At 39.4% G+C, this 24418-nt stretch overlaps 1 protein-coding gene across 1 annotated transcript in view; it reads left to right on the top strand.

Moving 5' to 3' along the window:
* The first annotated feature begins 2246 nt into the window (after positions 1-2246).
* Positions 2247-24418, top strand: part of rftn2 (raftlin family member 2) — a 41264-nt gene continuing 19092 nt past the window's right edge. Inside the window, exon 1 of the mRNA XM_057852918.1 lies at positions 2247-2675. Within this exon, the coding sequence (XP_057708901.1) occupies positions 2537-2675 (139 nt within the window). The 5' untranslated portion in view covers positions 2247-2536. The remainder of the gene's footprint in view (positions 2676-24418) is intronic.

The following is a 24418-nucleotide window of genomic DNA, read 5'->3' as shown; positions in this document are numbered from 1 at the left end:
ACTTTGACAATGAACGGAAAACTAAATTTAGCGCAAGCAATTGTGCTTTTTGATCAACTTGAGGAAGAGGATGGTCTAAATTCGTCATCATCGTCTTCTTCGGAAGAGTCCTTGAGTGAAGATAGTGACGGATTGAACACGTGGGTGACGCCATCGACGAGCAGAGGTAAGCCAACTCACTTTTTTTTTCAATGCTGAAAAAGTTTCTTTTGAAAGTTTCTTTTGATATTGCAAGACAAAGTTAATTTTGATGCAATATAAGTGTGTGTTTGTGTATATAATAATAAAATGTGCATATCAGATCAAAGTCGTACGTGCACTGTGTGTATCCCAGGCAGGAATTTATAATTTGTGTTCTTCTTTCTATATGAAGATTAGGGATGTAGCACATATTCATCAGCTATGGTATTGCTATGGTATTCTTTCTATTGTCATACATATAGATTTCCATTATTATTTATTGCTGTATATATTTTTATTTTATACTTTATTATTTTCATAAATACTGACTTTTTTTTCATGTACATTTATAGTGACAATGAAAAATCTACATTCACTGCCCGAATGGAAAGAGGACGAGGGAGAAGGGGTCATCACGGAAGAGCGATGAGATGTCAGTGGAGGAGAGGCTGGAGAAGTCAGCGCGGCAGAAGCCGATCACCACTGGCTCAGCCTGCACCTGTGCCATGGAGCACAGAGCAAGACACCGACACTGCCCCACAGTGCAGCCGGTTCACACCCCGGAGACCACCAGGACCTCAGGTGAATCGTGAACATGCATACACCCCAAAAGAACTTTTTGACCTGTTCTTCACCTCATCGACAATGATGAATATGTGCAAACACACAAACCAGTATGGCAGAGTCCGAAAAGAGATTGGGAAAAAGTTTGTGTGGACAGACACTACAGCGGAGGAGCTTGAAAAATTTATTGGACTCCTCTTGTACATGTCTTTGGTTTCACTTCCAACTGTGCAAGATTATTGGAAGGCAAGGAATTCCAGGACGAAACAGCTTTTCAGAGTGGCATGCCTGAAAAAAATTTAACTTGTTTATTGTAAATATTTTTGAAAATACTTTTTTTTCCAATGCGATATATATTTTTTCCCCACAATCAGTCTTCTCAATTTGTGTATATAAATGTGTGTTCAAGAAGCTTCATTGTGTGTACATAGTTTTCATCAGGTGATGGGCCGCAATACCTAAACTCATAAAGAGATGGCCTCTAAACACTTTTTGTGTTAGATGGTATATATTTTTCACTGTTCTTCACTGTTTGGTCTGCTGTATATAACCTGTTTTGACTAGAGCATGTATAAAAGCAAAAAACGCCTATGGCTATACCTGTTGTTTATGTTGAATTGTCAAATATAAGACTATTTATTCTAAATTTTTTTGGTTGAATGTTCATCCTAACATGTTGAATAAATATTATAAAGTTTCAAAACGGTTCGTTACGCATGTTTGGTTGTCAATTGGACATCAATATTAAAAATTTTCACAAAACGATTTTGGAATTTTTGGTCTTTTTGGGCCCAAAATGATGATTTATAATTGGTCAGTGAAGGAAACAACAGTTTGGACATGAAGTTCAAGGTGTCACAAAAAAAGGGTCCAAACCAGGCCATCGTAAACAATTCTTTCTTTGAAATATAAAGGCAACTTCAAAGGCATGCAAAATCAGACAAAATAGGCCCAGACCTTAAAGGGTTAATGATGGACATGTCAGCAGAACACGTTCACGCAGGAAATTCGGACCCTGAGCACGTGTCTTACAAAACACTGCGGTTTATGATTTTATCAAATAAATGAAAAAAATGAAAATGAAAGTTAAAATAATTACATAAAAATTTAAATGCATTAAAAAAATATTGAAATAAATTTATATTAAAATAAACAAATAAAAATGAAAATAAATGTTGAAACTATTGAATAAAAATTCAAATAAGTAAATATTGAAATAAATGAATATAAATTCAAATAAATAAATATTTAAAATCATAAATATATATTGAAATAAATAAATAACTACTTGAATTAGAAGCATTTTATTAACATATTTATTAGTTTATTTAATTGTGAATTTATTTATTTAATTTTTGCACTCCTGGTCCTCCATTCTAATTACCAGTCCGATGATCACATAATCCGTTTTGGCAGAGCTTCACAAAAGAAGTCTTATTCTGAAAGGTTTAATAGGAAGTCCAATCATTTTCGCAAACTTGACTATGTTGGAAAGTTTTGCCCCAAACAGTCCACTCCGCCTCCCCCACCATTCATAACTGTACTGCTGCAAGACCAAGAAGAGACCGGGGCTGGTTTGCTTCTCACCTCCGTCTACGGCTTTCTTTGTTCCTCTTCGAACCTGAGTAGCAACCACTGCTTACGGCTTGAGCGGATGACAGAGGCCCGTTAGTTTGGGTGAATCCCCGCAAAAGAGTGGATCGGAGAGAGAGGGAGGAGGAGGCAGCGGTCAGCCGGGCTTCAGGAAGACCTTGAGCGGCTCCTCAACTGCTTTTTCCCCGCCTCCGCGGCCATGGGCTGCGGTTTAAGGAAGCTGGAGGACCCGGAGGACAGCAGCCCCGGGAAGATCTACTCGACGTTGAAGAGACCTCAAGTGGAGACAAAGACTGAGACTGTCTACGATTATGTGCTGCTGGACTTCAGCTTGGAAGGTAGGCGTTGTTTGGACATGTAGTGATGCTATTTACAAAGTTCAATTTTTTTTTTTTTTTTTTTTTTTTTTTCTTTAAGTGGATGATTAAGCGGGCCAATAAATTTAATTTTAAAAAACGGTCTAATCAAATTAGCATGTTATTTAATTGCAGACACGAATGTGTTTTTGTACGTTTTTGTTTTTACAAATGATTGTTTACATTTGTTTAAAGTAATATAACGTCTCACCAGTTTTCAAATTATTTCCACCATGATTTTAGAGATACCGTGACACTATAAAGTTAGTTTTAGGTCTCCCTTTAAAATATACTGCATATGAAGATTCAATGTTTTAAAACTTGATTTTTGATATGCATGCGGGACTTGGGTGTTTACTCAACTACAGACAGTCTCGGGCATCTTTTAGGAGTAGGTGTTTTAAAGACTTTGATTTTTTTTTTTTTTTTTAACATTCCTTTAAATAATTGTATAAAATAGTATGCATTTTGATTTTTTTGTGGCTTACACTTGTTTTTTTTTTTATTCTGTGGATTCTATTCTTACATATTTGTGTTTTTTGTGCTATATTTCTTGTGCTTAGAATGCAGCAAGATAAAGTCGTAGCTAATAGGAAAATAGTAATATTGTACACAAAGTATGTTCGAGTACGTACGTAAGACTACTCGATTACTACTACATACTACTCGTTTCTTAATTTAAAGATTTTTGAATGTCAGGGAGGAGTTCAATTTAGCTTGTGTTGTCAGTGGAAGTTTTCGAAAATCTGCATGTGGATGCATTTCTAATTTTAAACAGTAGCGGGATGAAGTACTCACTTTTTTTTAACTTAAGTAAATGTACAGCTACAAGTGCAAAAATACTTAGAAAAAGTACAAGTATCTAAGAAAAAAAGTACTTTTTTTGAAATTTATTTCACAGGTCTAAAGTAAAAGTATTTTCTCACGATGCAAAAATGTAATACAGTGGTACCTCGACATACGATCGCTTCGACAAACGATCTTTTCAACATTTGACGTAAGATTTGACTCGCCAATTTTTTCTACATCCAACATGCTCGAAATACGGCATGACAGCGCCCCAGACGAGCGCACGGTGAACACAAGTTCCAAGAAGGTTAGTACAGGTGGTGAAAGAAAAAAGGTGACGCTTACCCGGAGTGTTCTCCCAGTGACGAAACCCCGAGGTGCAATGAAGTTGAGGGCCGGCTCTTGGCAGTCGGCCGCGGTGGGTAGCCAGTCTTAAAGCCACTGGGTGGCTTCTAACCACTGGAGAGCCAGCCTGAAAGCTGCTGGGGAAGAAGTCCTAGTCCGCCATGATCGGCGGGGGCGAAAGGACCCCGTTCCAAAGAACCGCGGCGCTTTCGGGCAATTTATTTCAGAACTTCTTCAACACAACACACCTACTGTCCGCTCCAGTTGGCGGCAACAACATAACATTAAAAGAGAAAGTAAAATCTCAGCTGCACCTTTCATACTCTGTGACATCAGGTGCAGTCAGGTAAAGCACGCAAAACACGTCCGCAACATTAAAACCCGATTCTTTACATTATTACAGGAATTGTTATTATTATGTTATTCCGATTTTTATTTATAATTTATTTGTTTTGCTATGTGTAATTGCCATTTGTAATAGTACCAGCAGTATTTGTTAAGGATTTAGTGTAGGTTTTCAAGCTATGGAACGAATGAATGGAATTATAATGTATCGTTATGAGAAAATCCTACTCAAATTACGACCATTTCGACTTACAAACAAGGTCCTGGAACAAATTAATTTCGTATGTAGAGGTACCACTGTATAGGTATATATTAAATATATATACATACATTAAGAGATCTGAGTCAATATTCAAAGAAAACACCAGAAAATTAATTGACTGCTCAGTTTTATTTAAAACTGCAGAATGGAAAACGCAAGCAATAAAATTGACTGCACTATCAACAGAAGCTTAACGAGCTCAAAAAGTTAGTTTAACTCCTCTGATTGATTTCGTTTTCTTCGATGGCAGAAAAAAATTCAGGAGTTTCATCTCCTTTAGCCATCGTGTAGCACAGCTGATTCACTGACACTGAACAACAGCCGGTGGGGGAGGGTTGATCCTTGCAGCTGCAAGTGAGGGATTTCTCCCTGCATTTTTGGGACATGAAAAATAGCTAATACCGTAAGGACGGTATTACGGAAGATGTTTGCGGTTTTGAAACCTGAAACCGGTAATCGGCACGTCTACACTCAACAGCGTCAATGCGACCAACAGGCTGTGTACTGTGCAAGTAAATAAGCCTGTGTTCTTAACTGTGTCAGACGATGGATGCAATGAATTATTATGACCACAAGGTGGCAGTAACATAATGTAAAAAGTCAACTAGCTCTTAACACTGGAGACTCTAGCCAGCACAAGTGGTTTTGTCTTTTTTTTTTTTTTTTTAATTAAAAACCCGATACATTTCACCCGATTCTGATCCTCTGAAAAATGGCCAGCTCAGCCCAATTTCATATGATCCGATCGGGGACATCCCTATTATATGATTTTATTTCCCGACAGAGTTCTTCATCATTTCATCTTTTTGAGTGTGTGGTTTACATAGCCTGGCTCTGCCAGACTATTCTCCCTGTATTTTTCAAACAGAGAGAAATAGTCTGGGACCCATCCCATTGACGGCCTTTTCGAGCAGATACAAAATCAATCGACAAATCAGATTCGTTTATTTGCGTGACGTGTTCTTCACGAGCAACGTCACTCTTGCGCGTCGAAAGTCGTCCCTTCAGCAACACAGACGGTGAACGGCAGAGCCGAGAATATGTTCCAATCCACGGTAAAATCAGTTTTAAATGACCAAAAACACATCGACACGAGTCACTGACAACAATCTGTCTCGCGCTAGCCATGTCGAATAAACTCCGCTCTCTTCATATGTTTACTTCCGCGCGCAAGTCCGTCATCCTGAAGTCGCCATTTTACTAACGTCACGTCTGCCCGTCGCTGATTGGTCCACTCCGCTGTCTGTATGCTGTGGCTTGCTCCGCCCTGGAAATTGTTTCCGTGGGAAGGGTGGCCAGACTCAATAGCTGGAACAGCGTTGAGTCTGGTGTACCAGGCTATGGTTTACAAAGCAGCACACATCCCCATCAACCTTTAAACATAAAACTACAGCAAACACAGGGCAATTGAATTATATATGATGAGCATTTGTTTGTTTTAAATGTTTTACTCTGAGGTATTTGTGTGCTTTTAGAATTGCATGGTGAACTGGGTTAAATGCTTCCACATATGCAACTCATTCATATGGGCCACTTCCCGCAGTTTGCCGAACCCTGGTAGAGGTTTCAAAAACTGGTTGAGGAGTATTCAGATGTAATTTTTACGTTTTCTTCCCAGCAACAGGCTCTTTCATTCAGCCGATGGAAAAATAGGTCAGGAGAGGCAAGTAGCCTAGGAGTATCACTCACACAGACATACACATTCATGCATACTCTCACACTTTGTGGGCATGTGTTGGCCGTGCATCAAAATGCAAAAAGGCAACTTAATTGATTACTGAATCTAATTTCACGTGTGATAATCTGAGAGGTTCATCTGGTTTTCCTTTTTTTCCCAAGGATAATCCTTTCATGTGGTTTTCTGGTGACCTATTTGGGAGGAAATGACGATTAAGTAGTGAATTAAAAAGACCATCATGTCAACAAGCAGGCAGACGCGAAATGGATAGACAAGAACCTTGAAGCAGTTGACTGTTTGTTGTCCTGTAGAACAGGAGTTGCTGCAGGCAAAGCGCTGGCTAGTAAACTATGAAATTCTAGCTCAGATACAGTATGTCAAAAATGTTGGTTTGGATTTCATTCAAAATATATGCTTCTTGCTTTGAAAAAAGAAGCCAAAATGGCACAACAGTAGTATGGCACTTTACGACACTATGCTGTATCCAAGTACAGCATTTGTGTATCTCATCACGTTGCAATAGGAGTACTTTTCTAACTATTATAGCAACTGAATTATGGCATGTTTGCCAAAAAATATTTTTATTCAGAAAGATAGTCTTAAAATTTTAGATAATTTTAAATAAATGACAAAATTCTCACACAGACATTAAAAAAAAAGTTTCACACCATCAGTCACCCAGTCACCAAAATGTGTTTTTTTAACGGATGGGTCGTAAGCAAATTTTAGTTTTTTAAGATTTTAATCATGCTGTCTGGTCGTTCCCTGGTTAAAAAGACATTCAGAGTGGTTTTGTAAACAATTCACCTACTGTATGTCTGAGAAATCATGTTTAAGTATTGCAATCTTGTTCATGCTTGAGATTGCTAATTAAAACCTGTTTATTCTCTTGGAAATTTAAATCATGTTTGTTTAAGTATTGCAACCCTGTTCTTGAACAAAACTTGGAAGGATGATATGAACCATGTCCAAATCCTGTCCTATCATGTCGCACAGCCGACAATTCATAGAAAACACATAGCATTTAGTACACCAAACGTACCATCTGTTCCACCAAATGTGCTTGCTAGATTAAAGCTGCGGTATCTGCGGCAGTCCAGTCTAGTTTGGAACCACAAGGAAAAGGCTGTTTGATGTTATAGAAGACTTAGTGGACTGTAGAAACTTCACAGTAAAGGAATGTTGGCAAGATTGGTCTTTGGAGGGTGGAAGCCTGCTTGCTACAGAACCAAAATCTCTGTGAGTACATCCTCTTTGAAACAAATGTGATCATCTCTGAGGTACACCTGGCTGACAGATGGCTCCCGAATACGCATTTTTCTGTGTGTTCTTGTCACAATGTCCACGACTGCACAAGAACACCAGGAAACCCTTTCACTGCGAGGTTCATTTGGTTTGATGTGCCCCTGTTTCCTCTTTGGTGTGTGTAGAATGAGGCCAAGCTGATTGGGAGCACGACTGGGAAATGTGCAGCTATGGTGAATGTGATGATCGTGGGGCTAGGCTAATTGCTTCCGCATTCAAGTTGAAAGTTAAGCGTTTGACAGTTGTGACCACGTGTGTCCTAGAAAGGCTTAGCTGGTAGTGAGGAGATTTCAGTTCAGATGTGGGTCAGGTGGTGCGCCTCGCTAGGAATTTATAAAAAGTAGGGTTTTTAAAAATCTAACACAGACTCAATTGGTGTTCCCAGTTCTGTTGTTGGGTCAAAATTAAAGGCTGAATGTTTTGTTTCTGATTTGGGGACTTTTTATTAGGTTAGGAACTGTATTTGCCAATTCAAGCCAAAATGATCTTCACATCACATAAAGTAGGACCATGGATTTACCCCGCCAATCAGAGAAGAAAGATAACGTTAAAATCTACTGATATACAGTGAAGAAATTAAGTATTTGAACACCCTGCCATTTTGCAAGTTCTCCCATTTAGGAATCATGGAGGATTCTGAAATTTTCGTCGTTGGTGCATGTCCACTGTGAGTGAGATAATCTAAAAAGAAAAATCCAGAAATCACAATGCATGCTTTTTTCAACAATTTATTTGTGTAATAAAGCTGCAAGTAAGTATCTGAACACCTGTCTATCAGCTAGAATTCTGACCCTGAAAGACCTCTTAGTTCGCGTATTAAAATTCCACCTCCAAAATCCTGAATCAGATCCACCTGTTTGAGGTCGATAGCTGCATAAAGACAACTGTCCTCCCCATACAATCAGTAAGACTCAAACTTGTAACGTGGTCAAGACCAAAGAGCTGTCCAAAGACACCATAGACAAAATTGTACAGCTCCACATGGCTGGAAAGGGCTACGGAGCAATTGCCAAGCAGCTTGGTGAAATAAAGTCCACTGTTGGGGCAATCATTAGAAAATGGAAGGAGCTAAACATGACAGTCAATCTCAATCTGAGTGAAGCACCACGTAAGATATCACCTCGTGGGGTCTCAATGATCCTAAGAAAGGGGAGCAATTAACCTGGAACTAAACGACAGGAGTTGGTCAATGACCAAGGTTACTGTTGGCAATACACTAGACATCATGGTTAGAAATCATACATGGCACGGACGGTTCCCCTGCTTAAACCAGCACATGACAAGGCCCGTCTCAAGCTTGCCTGTGACCATTTGGATGATGTAGAGGAGTCACGGGAGCAAGTTTTGTGGTCAGATGAGAGAAAAATAGAACTTTTTGGTCATAATTCCACTAACCGTGTTTGGAGGAAGTACTTGTCATCTATCTCAAGAACACCATCCCGACTGTGAAGCATGGTGGTGGTAGCATCCTGCTTTAGGGGTGTTTTTCTGCGCATGGGACAGGACGAGTGCACTGTATTTAAGAGAGAATGACTGGGGCCCTGTATTGGGAGATTTTGAGGAACAACCTCCTTCCTTCATTGAGAGCTTTGGAAGATGGGCCGTGTCTGGATCTGGATCTTCAATGACCCGAAGCACACAGCCAGGAAAATCAAGGAGTGGCTCCATAAGAAGCATAACAGAAAAGAAAACGGCTTGGCAAACATGGGATATATGTCCAGAGTAGGGATGTCCCGATCGCATATTTTTGCAGCAGAGACGAAGTCACCTGATTTTAAGAATCTGCCGAGTCCTGATCTGATACTGATTTTTTTTTTTTTTTTTTTTTAACAAAAGTTCCAAACGTGTTACTATCTGGCCGTGCCATTTTCATAATGTGAATTATTTTCAAACAAGAATGACATAGAGAAATGCTTGTCTTTATTAAATGCTTCATTGAGTGTGTCCACACAAATCCACTCACACTGCTGAAACAGCAGTCTCTCACTTACACAATGAGTTGCCACAGCACAATACCCCTATTGTGTCACCAGCTAAATGATGATTGACACATTTGTGCCTTTGATCGTAGAGCTACCAAGCTTCTCTGGCAAGATCAAAGCTACAAACCAGTCAGTCATCGTTAACTTTAAGTACCAAACGCAAGCTGGACAATTTGACCAAACTGCTTAGCAGGAGGGAGGGTGAGAAGCTTTGGGGCTGTATGAGCATGAAGGAGAAAAACCTAAATATTTTCTTTAAATTAAAAACCTGATCCTTTTCATCTGATTCCGATCCTCTGAAAAATGGCACGATCGGATCGGGACATCCCTAGTCCAGCGATTGCACTTTCATTCTTTAAATTAGGTATTTACTCTCCCATAGTGGAGAATTGTGACCTGAAGATTCTGTAGTAGTTGGTCATGCCAAAATTTGTCAGCTCCAGCACAGCTGCACAGTGGATGAGGCCATTCTTGAAATGTTCGCCAGAAAGCAGAGACTTTGTTAATCAGTCTCACCAACCTGAAAAATTCTGCTCCAAAGAACATCAAAATGTACTCCAAGGTGCCCAGCATTTGACTGCTACAGGTTGGAACCAGATGTCAGCCCTTACTCACATTCTACAAACACTCACTAACCTTTGGTGATATGTAATGCTGTCATGAATCTAACCCTCTTATATACGACCAGTTTTCAATGATTATAAAGACAGGAATTCTATATAGATTGTTCCCTGTCCCATTTATGAAAAAGGACATTTATGTGTCAGTCATCATTTTCCCCTGGATGAGTGCAGGTTTTCTATAATCTCCGTCTAATCTGCTCATCTAACGGGCCTCGCCGGATTATTTCCGATTAAATGCAGGATTTTGATTTATTAATCTGGAGGTGATTCGAAGGCCAGCGCGCTCTTGTATCAATGCCCACCATCGCTAATCAAAGTTTTTGGAGCCGCTGTCCATGTCTGGTGAGTGTGTCTGGCATGGAGATCATTGGAGTTGGGAGAGTAAACAAATTTGGCCAGACATCCTTTTGTAGAACCGGAAGATATAAACATAACGAATGCAAAAAAATAATATTTGTCTTAAGAGCACTCAGTTAAAATTGTTATTTTCACGGGGGGAAGTCAATTTTCAAAAGCGGGGGATCCCCCTTGTGTCATATAAAGGAAACTTACGCTGGTTGTTTTTTGTGTTTTGAGGGGGCGGGGGGTTATACTACTTACCTTATACATGGAACTACATGTTAGCCTACATTGCTTTTCACCACTAGAGTAATACATTGCTTTAGAAGTTGTCTCTATCATCTTCTTCTCCCTTATTTCATCTCTAAAGTGCATCAGTGGGTTGAGTAATTATGGAAAAAAATCTAAATCAGCATTAATTTAATGTTTTTACTTTGATTATGATTAATGTATGATTATCTGAAACAAATGTCTGCATAGGCTGAAAATAAAAATATTTTTTGTTAAATAATGTAGAAAATGAATAAATACATTTTAATTAACAAATAAATGCACTAAATAGCTAAGTATTTGGTTTCAAAAGTGTAAAGTCAAAACATGCACGAGCCTTCATTCCTTCTAAACTTGGCTGTTTACAAAAGAGAAAAGCAGAAGCATATGTTTTTTGTTTTTTTATTTTACTGTCAACACTTTCCTGTGAAGCAGCTTCATGCTCACGTTTTTCTGGTTCTGCAGTTTCCAGCAGAGTTCACTACCTTTCTCACAGTTTAGGAGGACACGTCTTTCTAACCAGCTTCCTACTCGAGTTTTGCAGGTTAGGAAGTTCACACAGTTTAATGTTATGCTCACTCGGATGCAGGTTGGACTTTCAGTAGCAACATTAGTGGTGTTTCCCCTACCTCCACAACATTGACGTCTTTTTACATTACTTACAGTGGCTGCTGCTGGCCAAAAAAAAGACTTCTAATATCCCTCCTCTACGAAGGGGGCGGACGAGGCGACATGTCATCGACGTGTAATTCTGTTAGGGCTCTGTGTGTGTGTGTGTGTGTGTGTGTGTGTGTGTGTGTGTGTGTGTGTGTGTGTGTGTGTGTGTGTGTGTGTGTGTGTGTGTGTGTGTGTGTGTGTGTGTGTGTGTGTGTGTGTGTGTGTGTGTGTGTGTGTGTGTGTGTGTGTTTGTGTGTGGTGTTGGGGGGGGGGGGGTCAAGTCATCAGCCAATCAAACATGCGTTTGAGGGGGAAATAATGGACCGGCACATTCAGCAAGTGAAAAGGGGTAAAGTCTAAACATAATGAAAATAATTTACTAAATAATGGTAGGGTCAATTCTATCCTTATAATATATGGAAAGACAATTTAATTACTTATTTAACTGAACTCATTATAGAATGCAAATAAGGTTGCTTACAAGTTGGTGGGGACAATATGAGCATCCTCAAAATTTGGGAGCGTTATGTCCCTACTGTCCTTATGCAAACCTACACCCCCTACCTATAGATGTCAAAACAATCCCTTGCAAGTGCCAACTTGCAGCAAGTTGGTGGCATGGTTCAGCGATACTTTTAAAATATAATTTTGTATGGATGGGTTTTTATAATTGTCTACAAATAAATCAAGATATAGCTGATCGCATTTCTCTTCACATTGTCGTACTGCTTCCAAACCAAATCTTAATCGGACAGCTTGTCTGCGCTTGTTTCACTCACTGTACAACGCAACAACAATTTTGAAATTTGGGGTGTTGGAGCAATTGAGATCCCCCAAGCCAGCAGCACGGGGGATTTTCTCATGAGAGAAATCAACATGGGTCCCAAGAAGGTTAGTGCAGGTGGTGAAAAAAAAAAGGGAAAAATGTGACGCTTACCATTGAAATTAGGATGGAAATGATGGAATATGTCTACGATCTCGACAGCCCTCATCCGACATCCGTTCACCAGTCTTTATACGTAAGTTAAGGTGACAATTCTTAATATTGTAACATCGGCAAGGAAGTCAACAGCTTCGTCAGGTTTTTAATAATTTATTTCATAACTTGTGCAACACAATGTGGCTACTGTCCGCTGTACCCGATGCCAACAACAATAGAACATGAAAAGTAAAAGTAAGAACTCACCTCTCTTAATCTCTCATCTGTCACATGGTGCATTTAGGAACAGCATGCAAAACACAACCGCCACATTAGAACCCAATTTGTTACATTATTATTATGTTATTATTAGGGCTGTCAAACGATTAAAATTTTTAATCGAGTTAATTACAGCTTAAAAATTAATTAATCGTAATTAATCGTAATTCAAACCATCTATAAAATATGCCATATTTTTCTGTAAATTATATATATATACTCTGTAAAATAAATTGTTGGAATGGAAAGATAAGACACAAGATGGATATATACATTCAACATACGGTACATAAGGACTGTAGTGGGCATTTCACTCTACTGTCATTTAAATCTGTCTATGCTGTCCTCACTCCGAAGCGTCTACTTTTTCCAAAGCTAGACAGCTAGTGAACGACGCCTTAATAATTAGACTTCTTCCTTTTTCATCTGATTTATTAATAAAATGGCCTCAAACCATTGTCTTCTTTAGACCGTCGTAAAACTACAAAAAAAAAAGTACACAAGCATTGCATTAGCAACAACGATAGCTTAGCACGCTATACAGGTTCACTAAACATAAACAAAAAGCGTCTCATACAAAAAATATAACATTTCGCTTACTAACATAATATGTACATTCTTTACAACAACCATACTTACGGACAAATCTTGTCCAAGGATCATATAAGCACAACATTATCAGCCCGAGACGTCGTGCAGCCATATTGAACTGGACTGAATACAATAAACCATGTCGCAAAGCGACCACAAGAGTTCGCTGTTGGACAGCACAAAAGCCTTGCTGTAAAACTTACCAAAAGGCAGAATACTTTCTGAGCGGGACATGTGCGTTAATTGCGTCAAATATTTTAACGTGATTAATCAAAAAAATTTATTACCGCGCGTTAACGTGATAATTTTGACAGCCCTAGTTATTATTATTCGGATTTGTATGTATAATTTATATTTGTTTTGCTATGTATAATTGCTATTTGTAATTGTACCTGCAGTATTTATAAAAGACTTATTAATCAAATTATAATGTATTCTAATGGGAAAATCCCGCTCGGCATACAACCATCTCCAATTACAACGCAGGTCCTGGAACGAATTAAATATGTATGTAGAGGTACCACTGTATATAAAATCTGGTTAAAAACAAAAAAAGTATAAAAATTAGAGCAAAACATTAAAATTCTTCTCCGAGCCTTACATTTTGATTGCTAATCAGGGAACCCCTTCTCCGATGGGCTGAAAAGTTTCATTTAAAATTATTTACCAATTGAGTTCATACGGGCTGAAATTCCAAGGGGTTCTTCAAGTCCAGGCATCACTGTGTCGTTTTCGACAGTGTTACTTTAGTAAGCAATTGTTTTTTTTGTGGGTGAATATTTTTGTTATGGAGGATTTGAGGTGTTCATTCCTTGTGTGTGTGTGTGTGTGTTTTTTTAAAGACATTTCCTCAAAGATGGGGGCCAATTGAAAAGGTACTAAATTATTAGCATGTCTGCTAACCTTTACTGTTGCTTTTTCACTTTGATTTGCTTTAACTGTTTGTTCTCAGACACATTTATGGAGTTATTAAAAAACAAAGGAAAATAGTAATAGAAGAGTATAGTAGACTGGATGACATCAGAAACTAGCTTGGAGCAGAGGTGGGTAGTAACACGTTACATGTACTTCGTTACAGTTATTTGAGTAACTTTTTGAGAAAAATGTACTTTTAAGAGTAGTTTTACTAAGCTATACTTTTTACTTTTACTTGAGTAGATTTTTGAAGAAAAAAAACACTACTCTTACTCCGCTACTTTGGGCCACGCAAGAGTCGTTATATTTTTCCACTTTATTCTACATATTAGATTTTTTTTTGCTAGCAATGCTATTGCCAAGAGTAGCGCTACTAATTTCTCCAATGACACGTCGCAACAGTAATTACATGAGTCCATTACACCAATCAGAGCCAAGCTTGCCGTTCTATGATCACGCAAGCCTGTTCAATCACGCTTCTTTAAAGTACCGCAGCAAATGAAGTATTTCACATACAGCGCTGCACTCTACATGAATCAAAATCGCGGATTTAAAACTCTTTCCCAGTTTTTATTTGGCACCGATTGACCATGGAAAACTGGAGATATGATCCTTTTAATTTCACAATAGTAACTATTAAGGAACTACAGTATTCACTACTCAAACTAGGAACTATTTTCTCCACTAGAGGGCAGGGCACTCATGCTATTTGGACGAATCATGCTTCATTACTGTTTTTTTCTCTCTTTAGTTTAAATTTTTTTTTTTTTATGTCTCTGTCTTAATGTGGTTAGGTAATGGGTGATTGTACAGTATCAGTACAGTTCATATAGATAAGTTTGTGCTGAGAGAAAAAAATACAAAATAAAAAATTGTTTAAAAAAAAAAAAACAGTCAAACAAAAATAAGCAGTTACTCAAAATGTTAGCCTGGAACTCCAGATTCACTGCTGTTCCAGCTATAGAGTCTGGTGACTGTCCCGCAGATCAGATTCCCAGGGCGGAGCAAGCCACAGCAAACAGACATCAGAGTGGACCAATCAGCGACGGGCGTTGGTAAAGCGATAAGAAACTCTAGCGCGAGGATGTAAACAATATGAGGAGAGCGGAGAACGGAGAAGTTTATTCAACATGGCTAGTGCGAGACAGACTGTTGGTTTTAGCGACTCAATGTGTTTGTGGTCATTTAAAACTGAATTTACCACGGAGAGGAACATCGACGACTTCCGACACGGAAGAATGACGTTGCTTTTTAAGAATACATCATGCAAATAAACGAATCTGATTGCACGGATAATTTCGTTGGGACTCAAGAGGCCAATAAGGAGCTGTGTCCCAGACTCTATAGCTGGAACAGCGGTGAGTCTGGAGTTCCAGGCTATTAAAATGTTACTCATTACTTGAGTACTCTTTTTGATGGATACTTTTTTACTTGTACTTGAGTACATTTTTTGGGATGACTACTTTTACTCTTACGTGAGTAGTATTATTTTTCAAGTAACGCTACTCTTACTTGAGTAAAATTTTTGGCTACTCTGCCCACCTCTGGCTAGAAGTCTAGCTAAACTACTATTATAGGGCAGTGCTGAAGCTATGTGAAAGAAAAAACAGGACTAATTGAAATAAACATCTCATTGTTTCTTTTACGATTTAACCACTATTAAACTTTAATTATGATTCCAGAAAGTCAAATATTAGCATTGTGTTATTTTTGTGGGTTACCAATGTACCTTAGCTATACACTGCTAAGTTCACGTTCACTATGTCACTCTGTTTTCCTGAACTGCTTGATGTTTCCTCATCTTCACACTTTCCTTAATGGACTCGTAAACTCCATCTTGTAACTCCTGTTTTGCTGCAAAATAAACCCATCCCCCTAGTTCCCATCCCTCACAAGACATCACTTGTCAGACCTCTAAATAAACCCCTCACTTGCCCACCTCCCATCTTTTTTGCTTTTCACCCTCTTTGCCATTCCGCCTGACCTTTATTTTGTTCCCTCACTTTTTGTTGCTGTGAACAGAGGCCTCAGTGTGTTGGTGACAGAGCGAGTGGCAGCGGGATGGGAAGGGGGTGTTGCCACTGAAAACACTTTGTGCGTGTTTGTGTGCATGTGTGTATGGTCCTCTGGGGACACGTTAAATACGGCCTTGTTGCCTGTTTTTCCAGAATGGCCCTTTAAGACTTTAGAGATCAACATTTAACCTAAATGGAGACTTGTCGTAAAAGTCACAACGAAGGAATGTTGTGTTGTTTTGTATCCGTTCTAATAGGAATGAAAATATGCGTTTGGTCCTGCAGGAATGCCAGTAAACTGGAGCCGTGTACTGCTGTGGGTTCACCGGGGTCTCTAGTTGTCTCACAGCTGTGTAGTGGGCTCCTCAATAGTTGAAGGGACGTGCCTACTTTTTAAGCAACTCGTCGTTGCTGCCGTTGACATCAATTTGAAGGCGCGCTGAAAACAAACCTAAGTTTACACAGGGATGTGGTCATGCGGTTACGCATGGGCATCGCAGCACAAGCAGGACTAACATTAGCATTTTAACTGCAGCGCCAGATCGTCAGGATGGTAAGCAGATGATGCATTTTCCAGAAAAGAAGAGTGTGTGTATTATATTTTCAGAAATGCACTGTACAGCACAATTTAAATACACAAATATCTTCTATAAAAATGTGTGCATTGTTACCAAAAGTGAAAGGAAGCAGAAGCGATTTTTTTTTAAATAGCAAAGTGTGTTTTCTTTTTAGAAAGATGAGATGATATAGTATATGAACTTCCCAAAATGACATTTTTTTATTCAATCTGAAATACACTGATTGAAAGTAACTTAGAATTCTGTACAGGTAGTCCCCGGGTTAAGAACAAGTTCCGTTCCTACGCTGCCGACGTAACCCAAATTTCTGCGTAAATCGGAATTGACCCTTTAGGTACACTAAATACTAGAGGCGTGCGAAATTTCCGATTCTTAGATTATTCGTGATTCGGCTGTGGAAGATTCGAGAACGATTCACAAACATCCAAATTCCGATTATTTAATTATACCAGCAGTGTTTCCCCTAGAATTTTTTGAAGCTGTGGTGGTGGGCTGCATCGGAGTCGGACAGCCTCACCATGTCGTGCCACGGCGAATATTTTTTCTCCATTATTTTTTTCCCTTAATAAGAACCATAACGAAGATATATTTGAAATATTTCATTAGCTAGGCTAATGTCGTAGCTCTCAGCTACGGTACATGTACGTAAAATGCGTAGCTGATTACAGCTACTTTACCCTACGTAATAATACGACTTTTTTTCTCGTAGCAATAGTACGACTTGCATCTCGTAGTGACTCAGGGGTTGGCAACCCAAAATGTTGAAAGAGCCATATTTGACCAAAAAATAAAAGATAAAAAACTGATACAGTATGTTGGGAGCCGCAAAAAATTAAAAGCCTTGTATAAGCCTTATAATGATAGCAACACTGGCTGTATGCATTGATACTAGCTTTATTAGCTTACTATCGAAATGACTAAGTTGGCTAGAAATACAAAATTAGCCTTCATGATTAAATGTTTATTTTCCCTGCAGTGGATCCTATAGAGCACAGGTGTCAAACCAATTCTAGAAAGGGCCTAGTGGGTGCTGGATTTTGTTCCAACCGATAACGTGCAGAGAGTTTAACCAATGAACTTCCTGCTGAAACAAGCAGCACCTGACAAAGTTTAACTGATTACACATGTAAAAGATCTAATTGGTGAAAAGGTGTCATCTTCATTGGTTGGAAAGCAAACCTGCATCCACTAGGCCCTTTCTGGAATCGGTTTGACACCTGTGCTATAGAGAATGATGCACCACGTGAATACTCTGTTGTACGATGCCACTACAAGTTTAACTTCATTACAATATTAATGAACTGAAAGAATGTTTGTGTCATGTTTGTCCTCCTAGAAATCCTATTAAAACAAAAAATATATTTCCCTCTCCCATCTTTTTCCATTTTCAAAAAAAAAAACCTCTGGAGCAGCGCTTAAGAGCCGCACGCGGCCCTAGAGCCACGGGTTGCAGACCACCGTCTTAGTCCTTCTTTTTCCTTTTATTTGGCCCTTATAAGTACTACATTACCACAACAATAACAGTGCTTCTGCCAACGGACCCATTTCAAGGGGTGGGGGATTCTAATAGCCGTGCAAAGAGTTTTACTAGATTCGGTGAGAAGGTGAATAGTTTTTTTTCAATGTTCGTGAACTAAATTTCCACACAAACGCACATCGAGGTACCATTAACTTAGCAAGGAGAGGTATGAGAGTCATTTTTCGAGTGTCCCAGAGCTCGCAAAACTTGAAAAAAAAGCGCATTTATTAAAGTTTCGTCAACCATAATTGCGTATATCCGTCAGCCGAAACAGCACAGATAAAGTACACCTGCCCCTCGTTGTCGAAGTTGGCGCGCCGGTGTTGTGTCGAAAAATAGCCACTCCGCGTGAAATGTTCTCCCTAACGGGAGCGCCTGCACGTCACTCGTACACACAACTTTTTCTTACCAATCGGTGGACAGGGAAACGACTTTCTTGTACCGTGAATATGTATCATTTTACTCTGCTTGAACTAATAAATCTTGGACTGTGACCGGTGCTCTGAAAATAGAGCAAGGCTTCATTTTGGGCCCCGCCTCTCCGCGCAAATTCAGTCAAACTTTGCTTTCTGTCCAAGACGGCCATCCACTGCCCACTTTCGCCGAAAAGTCTGATCGAAACTATTGTAATGCCCCGGATATGGGGAAGAAGGAGAGAAGTCTGTATTGGCTTACCCACTTTATTGTGGTAACAATAATAAAGAAAAACGATAACAAAATACCAGCGGGCTGCCACGACATGCGACCTCTATCTCTCGCTATCTCGCTCGTTCTCCCAATCTTCCTACTCGTTCCCCTTGCGTCACAGCTCCCCAGGCCGATTGTCAAATGAGTTAAGGTGGCCCCGCATAGTTACGAACATTACAATACACAATGAATAGGTTTCCGCTGAACTCTTCACACTCGGCTGCTGCTAGTTTGAAACAGCCTTAAAAAATTTAAATAAATAAATAAAATGCATCTCATTTGCAAGGCGTGGCGGCTTTTATTTTGGTGTGGCGGTGCGCCACAATCTGTTAAATGTAGGGGAATCCCTGACCAGGTAAAGTGTAACTAAAACACAGTCAGTGTGGTTGCGGTCTTCGGGACGCAATGAGGAAAGGACCGAGAGTAAGTATCATGTTCAACTCATGCCGCAAGATAAAAAAATAATAATACCTGACCTGACAGCCGCTACAAACAACGCCCAGTTGCTAGTTGCTACAAACATACGGCCACATAATGCTATGGTAGATATCACATATCTATAGAACAAGATGCTAAATACCAGACGACGGCGGCGTTAAAACATGTATACAGAACTAAATGCGAAATGACAGACTTGCCGTTGTTAGTAAACAGCCACCATCTTAAAGCAGTAGACTTCTCTGGAAGGCTCTGTTATAGCGAACCTAATTAACTTTTTATCTAACATACTCCTAAATTGGCAAAGTCTTGACTTGAATCTATCTTTCAATGATGAAACAGTTTTAAAACTTTCACATGTCGAAAGTAGACAGAAGGGAAATTATGAAATAAGAGGAGCAATTTTAAGAACTTAAACGGTCGATTCACAACATTAATTGAATGCGGTTTAAAGCTGCTTATACAGAATGGGGATTGGGTATTTTATTGACTGTTTTGAACTGTTAACTTGATACTGAAATAGTAGTTTGGTTTAGCCTGAGAGGATTTTTGAAAAGTTTTGGAACTAATGTACGAAACATTAAAAGCGATGCCTGGGTGCATCAATCATCGATTTATAATCGAATCGTAGCCTCTGAATTGTTATGGTAATTGAATCGTTAGGTGCCCCAAGGTTCCCACCTCTACTAAATACCCCCCAAATCTCAAAATAACTATCCAAGAACATGTATTATACGTCATTGTTCTGTCCTCGCCAAGGCGTTGGAGCTAAGTCCTAGCTAGACAGCGAGCTAAGTTCCGAAATGACAAAGTCAGACAGCCGTGTGGTTTGCTGACTTTATTCAGCTGCTCATGAAATCAACACTTGCAGAATGAAACTAAAATAAAAATGAAATTAAATCAATTTCATCTTCAATAACAGCAATTCAAATTTACGTTTAAAACTAGCTGCTGATACACCAATAACAATCCACACAAACGATTGTTTATCAGTTAGCGTCCGCCAGGCCTGAACGATATTGGAAAAAACAATTGCTGCGATTTTTTTGGGGGGTTGCGATATATTGCGATATTATTAGGGCTGTCAAAATTATCGCGTTAACGGGCGTTAATTAATTTTTTAAATTAATCACGTTAAAATATTTGACGCAATTAACGCACTAGGCCCGCTCAGACAGATTTAAATGTCAGTACAGTGAAAGGCCAACTTGTTAATTGTGTTTTATGGAGTTTTTCCGCCCTCTGCTGGCGCTTGGGTGTGACTTGCACATGTTATGTGGCGTAATGTCGCCCTCTGCTGGCGATTCAGTGCAGCTGATTATTTGGGTTTCGGCGCGCTTTTCTGACGTGATTATATGTCGACGCGAACTCACACTAATAGACAGTGCTATTTAGAAAAGCTAACGTCCGCATCCAGTATTCAGTGGCAGTTCTCATAGCCCCATCACACTGTTTGTGTCTAATACATGCATCGCTTGTGAGTTATATTCCTCCGTTGTTTATATTCATGAGCATTAGATATTTATTGATGATGTGTATTTGAATTTGTTCACATATATGGTGAAATGCAGTTACATTGTTAGATGCTTGTGAGCTAATTGGCTAGTGCTACTGCTCAAATGGACACGTGTGTGTACATTTTATGTTATTTTGTGATTTATGCAAGTTATTGACACATTGCCTTGTTATTTTCAGTTTTACAAAAATACAAGAAACGTGCTCCTGTCAAAAAGAGATGACTTCAGTAAAGCCCATGCAACTTTGCCACACCGTCTGATTTCTTTTTGGAACTTATGTTCGCTATCTGTCAATTTGTGTACTCACACACATTGAGGACAGAATAGGGCTACTAGTTTATTTTTTGATTGAAAATTTTACAAATTTTATTAAAACGAAAACATTAAGAGGCGTTTTAATATAACATTTCTATAACTTGTACTAATATTCATCTTTTAAGAACTACAAGTCTTTCTATCCATGGATCACTTTAACAGAATGTTAATAATGTTAATGCCATCTTGTTGATTTATTGTTATAATAAACAAATACAGTCCTTATGTACCGTATGTTGAATGTATATATCCAGCTTGTCTTATCTTTCCATTCCAACAATAATTTACAGAAAAATATGGCATATTTTATAGATGGTTTGAATTGCGATTAATTGCGATTAATTACGATTAATTAATTTTTAAGCTGTAATTAACTCGATTAAAAATTTTAATCGTTTGACAGCCCTAATATATATATATATATTAATAAATGCTTTTTAAGCACTTCAAATGTAATAATTATGATCAGTTTTAAACATAACTGTCCCACCGAATTTTTTTTAAACAAGAATAAAATACTGTAGTAGAAAAATGCTTGGCTTTATTAAATGCTTCTGCTTACCTAACATGGCTGTGACTCTTGGAGTGACATGTAGAAATTACAAACTCATCATAATCACTTCTGGCGTTTGTTTCGAACACCCCCCACCCCCCCCCCAGACACACACAATCATTCCAGCCACGCTTCCTTGCAGAAACTGTTCAACAAGAAACTGTTCAACAAGTTAAATGATGATTGACAGATTGCTGCCCGTGGGAAGTCGGACTATCGCTCATGGGCACATCGCGATGGCGATGTTTAAACGATATATCGTTCAGGCTTAGCGTCCGCACATCATCAAAAACAATCACATAAACTCTCCCGAAGTATTTGACCACAGTTAATAATAATAATAATAATAATACATTTTATTTCTAGAGCGCTTTCCAAACCACACAAAGACTCTTCACAAGAGACATGGAATCACAGTACGATAAAAAAGGTATTAAAAGGATAAAAGATTAAAAGCACAATAAAAAGAAGTAAAAATATAACAGAGGTAGGGGTTATGAAGGGTAAGAAAGAGTGAACAGGTGTGTTTTCAGTCTGGATTTGAAAAGTGATTGGGTAGATATGCTGTGTAGATCAGGGTGTAGGGAGTTCTAGAGCTGGGGGGCACACTAACTAAAAGCTCTGGAACCAAAGGTGGAGAGGCGGACACGGGGGACTGAGAGTGGGAGAATAGTGGTAAAGCGAAGTGGACAGGTTGGATTGTGAACTTTAAATGGAGTAGATTGCTAAATTAGGGAGGGGCCAGGCCATGGAGTGTTTTGAAGGTGATGATGAGGATCTTGTAATTGATTCTTTGTTTGACGGGAAGCCAGTGAAGTTGATGGAGGATGGGGGTGATGTAGTGTGTTGCGGGGGTTCGAGTGATGAGGCGTGCTGCTGAGTTCTGGAGGAGCTGCAGTTTCTGGAGGAACTTGTTAGGGAGACCGAAGAGCAGTGAGTTGCAATAATAGAGCCGGGAGGTTATTAGATTACAGATCAGGGTGGAAGCGATATTGCGGGTGAGAGAAGGGAGGAGACGAGAATTGTTGCGAAGATGGAAATAGGCTGATCTGGTGACGCTGTTGATATGTGACCGGAAGGAGCGCGTGCTGTCAGGGATGACACCCAGACTCTTAACCTGAGACGAAGGAGAGATCGGTACATGGTTGTTGGTAATAGAGAACTTATGGGGACATGAGAGAGCATTGCGGTGGTTCCAACTTGGAGGACCTCTGTTTTGGAGCTGTTGAGTAGGAGGAAGTTAGAGGAGAGCCAGGAGTTAATGTCATCGAAGCAGAGGGTGAGGGAGGAAGGTGGGAGGGAGGCAGTTGGTTTTGAGAAGATGTAGAGCTGGGTGTCACCCACGTAACAGTGGAAGTGAATGTTGTGTTTGAGGAAGATGGAACCGAGAGGGAGAATGTAAATGATAAAGAGGAGCGGCCCCAGGACAGAACCCTGGGGCACGCCAGCGGAGACAGGGAGGGAATTGGATTTATGGGGGCCAAATTTGACAAATTGTGTGCGGTTGGACAGGTAGGAAGTGAACCAGGAAAGGGGTGTGTGGATGATACCAATGGAGAAGAGTCGTCAAGAAGGATTGTGTGGGAAATGGTGTCGAAGGCGGCAGTGAGATCGAGGAGGATGAGAATTGATAATAAACCGGAGTGGGATGCTATTAGGAGGTCGTTTGTAATTCTGAGTAAGGCTGTTTCGGTGCTATGGAGGGGGCAGAAACCGGATTGAAAGTGCTCGTAAATGTCATTGGTAATTAGGTGGTCATGGAGCTGTTATGCAACGGTTTTTTCAATAATTTTGGAAATGAAAGGTAGGTTGGAGATGGGGCGGAGGTTATTGAAATTGGTTGGGTTTCTTCAGAATGGGTGTGATGGAAGCAGTTTTGAGAGATGGAGGAACCGTACCGGATGTAAGTGAAGTTGAAAACGCACAATAAACAGTACAAAAAGTGTACAAAAAATACAAGTGTTACCTCTGTGGATGCTTTACAAGTAACAAATGTGCGCAGGCTGCAACTGTAATCTTTCCCCTCACTGGGCTGCGCGCCTTCTTCATTGGAGCAAATGCGCTCTTCCTTGTGTGTGCGCGTGTAATAAAAAAAAAAGAAAGAAAAGAAACGCCTGGAGACAAAATGGTAGACGAGATTCCCGCATCGTAAAGTCAAAATCAAAAAGTCGGGTACACCGGGGACTACATATATTCATGACTTAATTAGTTGAAGGTACAGTAATAAATAAAGGGGTGTCCCGTACTAAAAACAACTAGGGATGTCTCGATCCAGGTTTTTGCACTTCCGATCCGATACCGATATTGTTTTGCACTTCCGATCCGATACAGATACTGGCCGATACCGACCTCTCTGAGCATGTATTAAAGTTATTTAGCCTCCTTACTTAGTTGTCAGACTCATGTTGAAAAGGGTTTTAATAGTCTTGATAACAACTTGCCAGCTGAATTAGGTGGGTTGGAATAACACATAATGGTTGGTAACAAGAAACTGACCTGTTTATTAAATGATAAACACAAAACATTATAAATAACAAACAGAAATGACATATTCAGACAGTAAAACATGCTAATAATATTGTAAACTGTCTTAAAAAAGCAAAACACACAAACAACCTCAAACTATTAACTATTACACACTCCCTTTGATTTGCTTGCCCAGCCCGAAAAAACCCTAAATTTTATGTTTTATTTGTAGGCACGAGCCCGAAAAAAACAAAATTTTATGCTTTATTTGTGAGGACTCAGGAGCGATGCGTGGTTACATTTTGTGTGATCACGTTTGGTGACGCCAGTGCATATAT

This window comes from Corythoichthys intestinalis, chromosome 12 (assembly GCF_030265065.1).
Source record: "Corythoichthys intestinalis isolate RoL2023-P3 chromosome 12, ASM3026506v1, whole genome shotgun sequence".
In the NCBI taxonomy this organism is placed as follows: domain Eukaryota; kingdom Metazoa; phylum Chordata; class Actinopteri; order Syngnathiformes; family Syngnathidae; genus Corythoichthys; species Corythoichthys intestinalis.
Note: the sequence above shows the minus strand (reverse complement) of the source record. Positions and strands in the feature narration are given on the sequence as shown.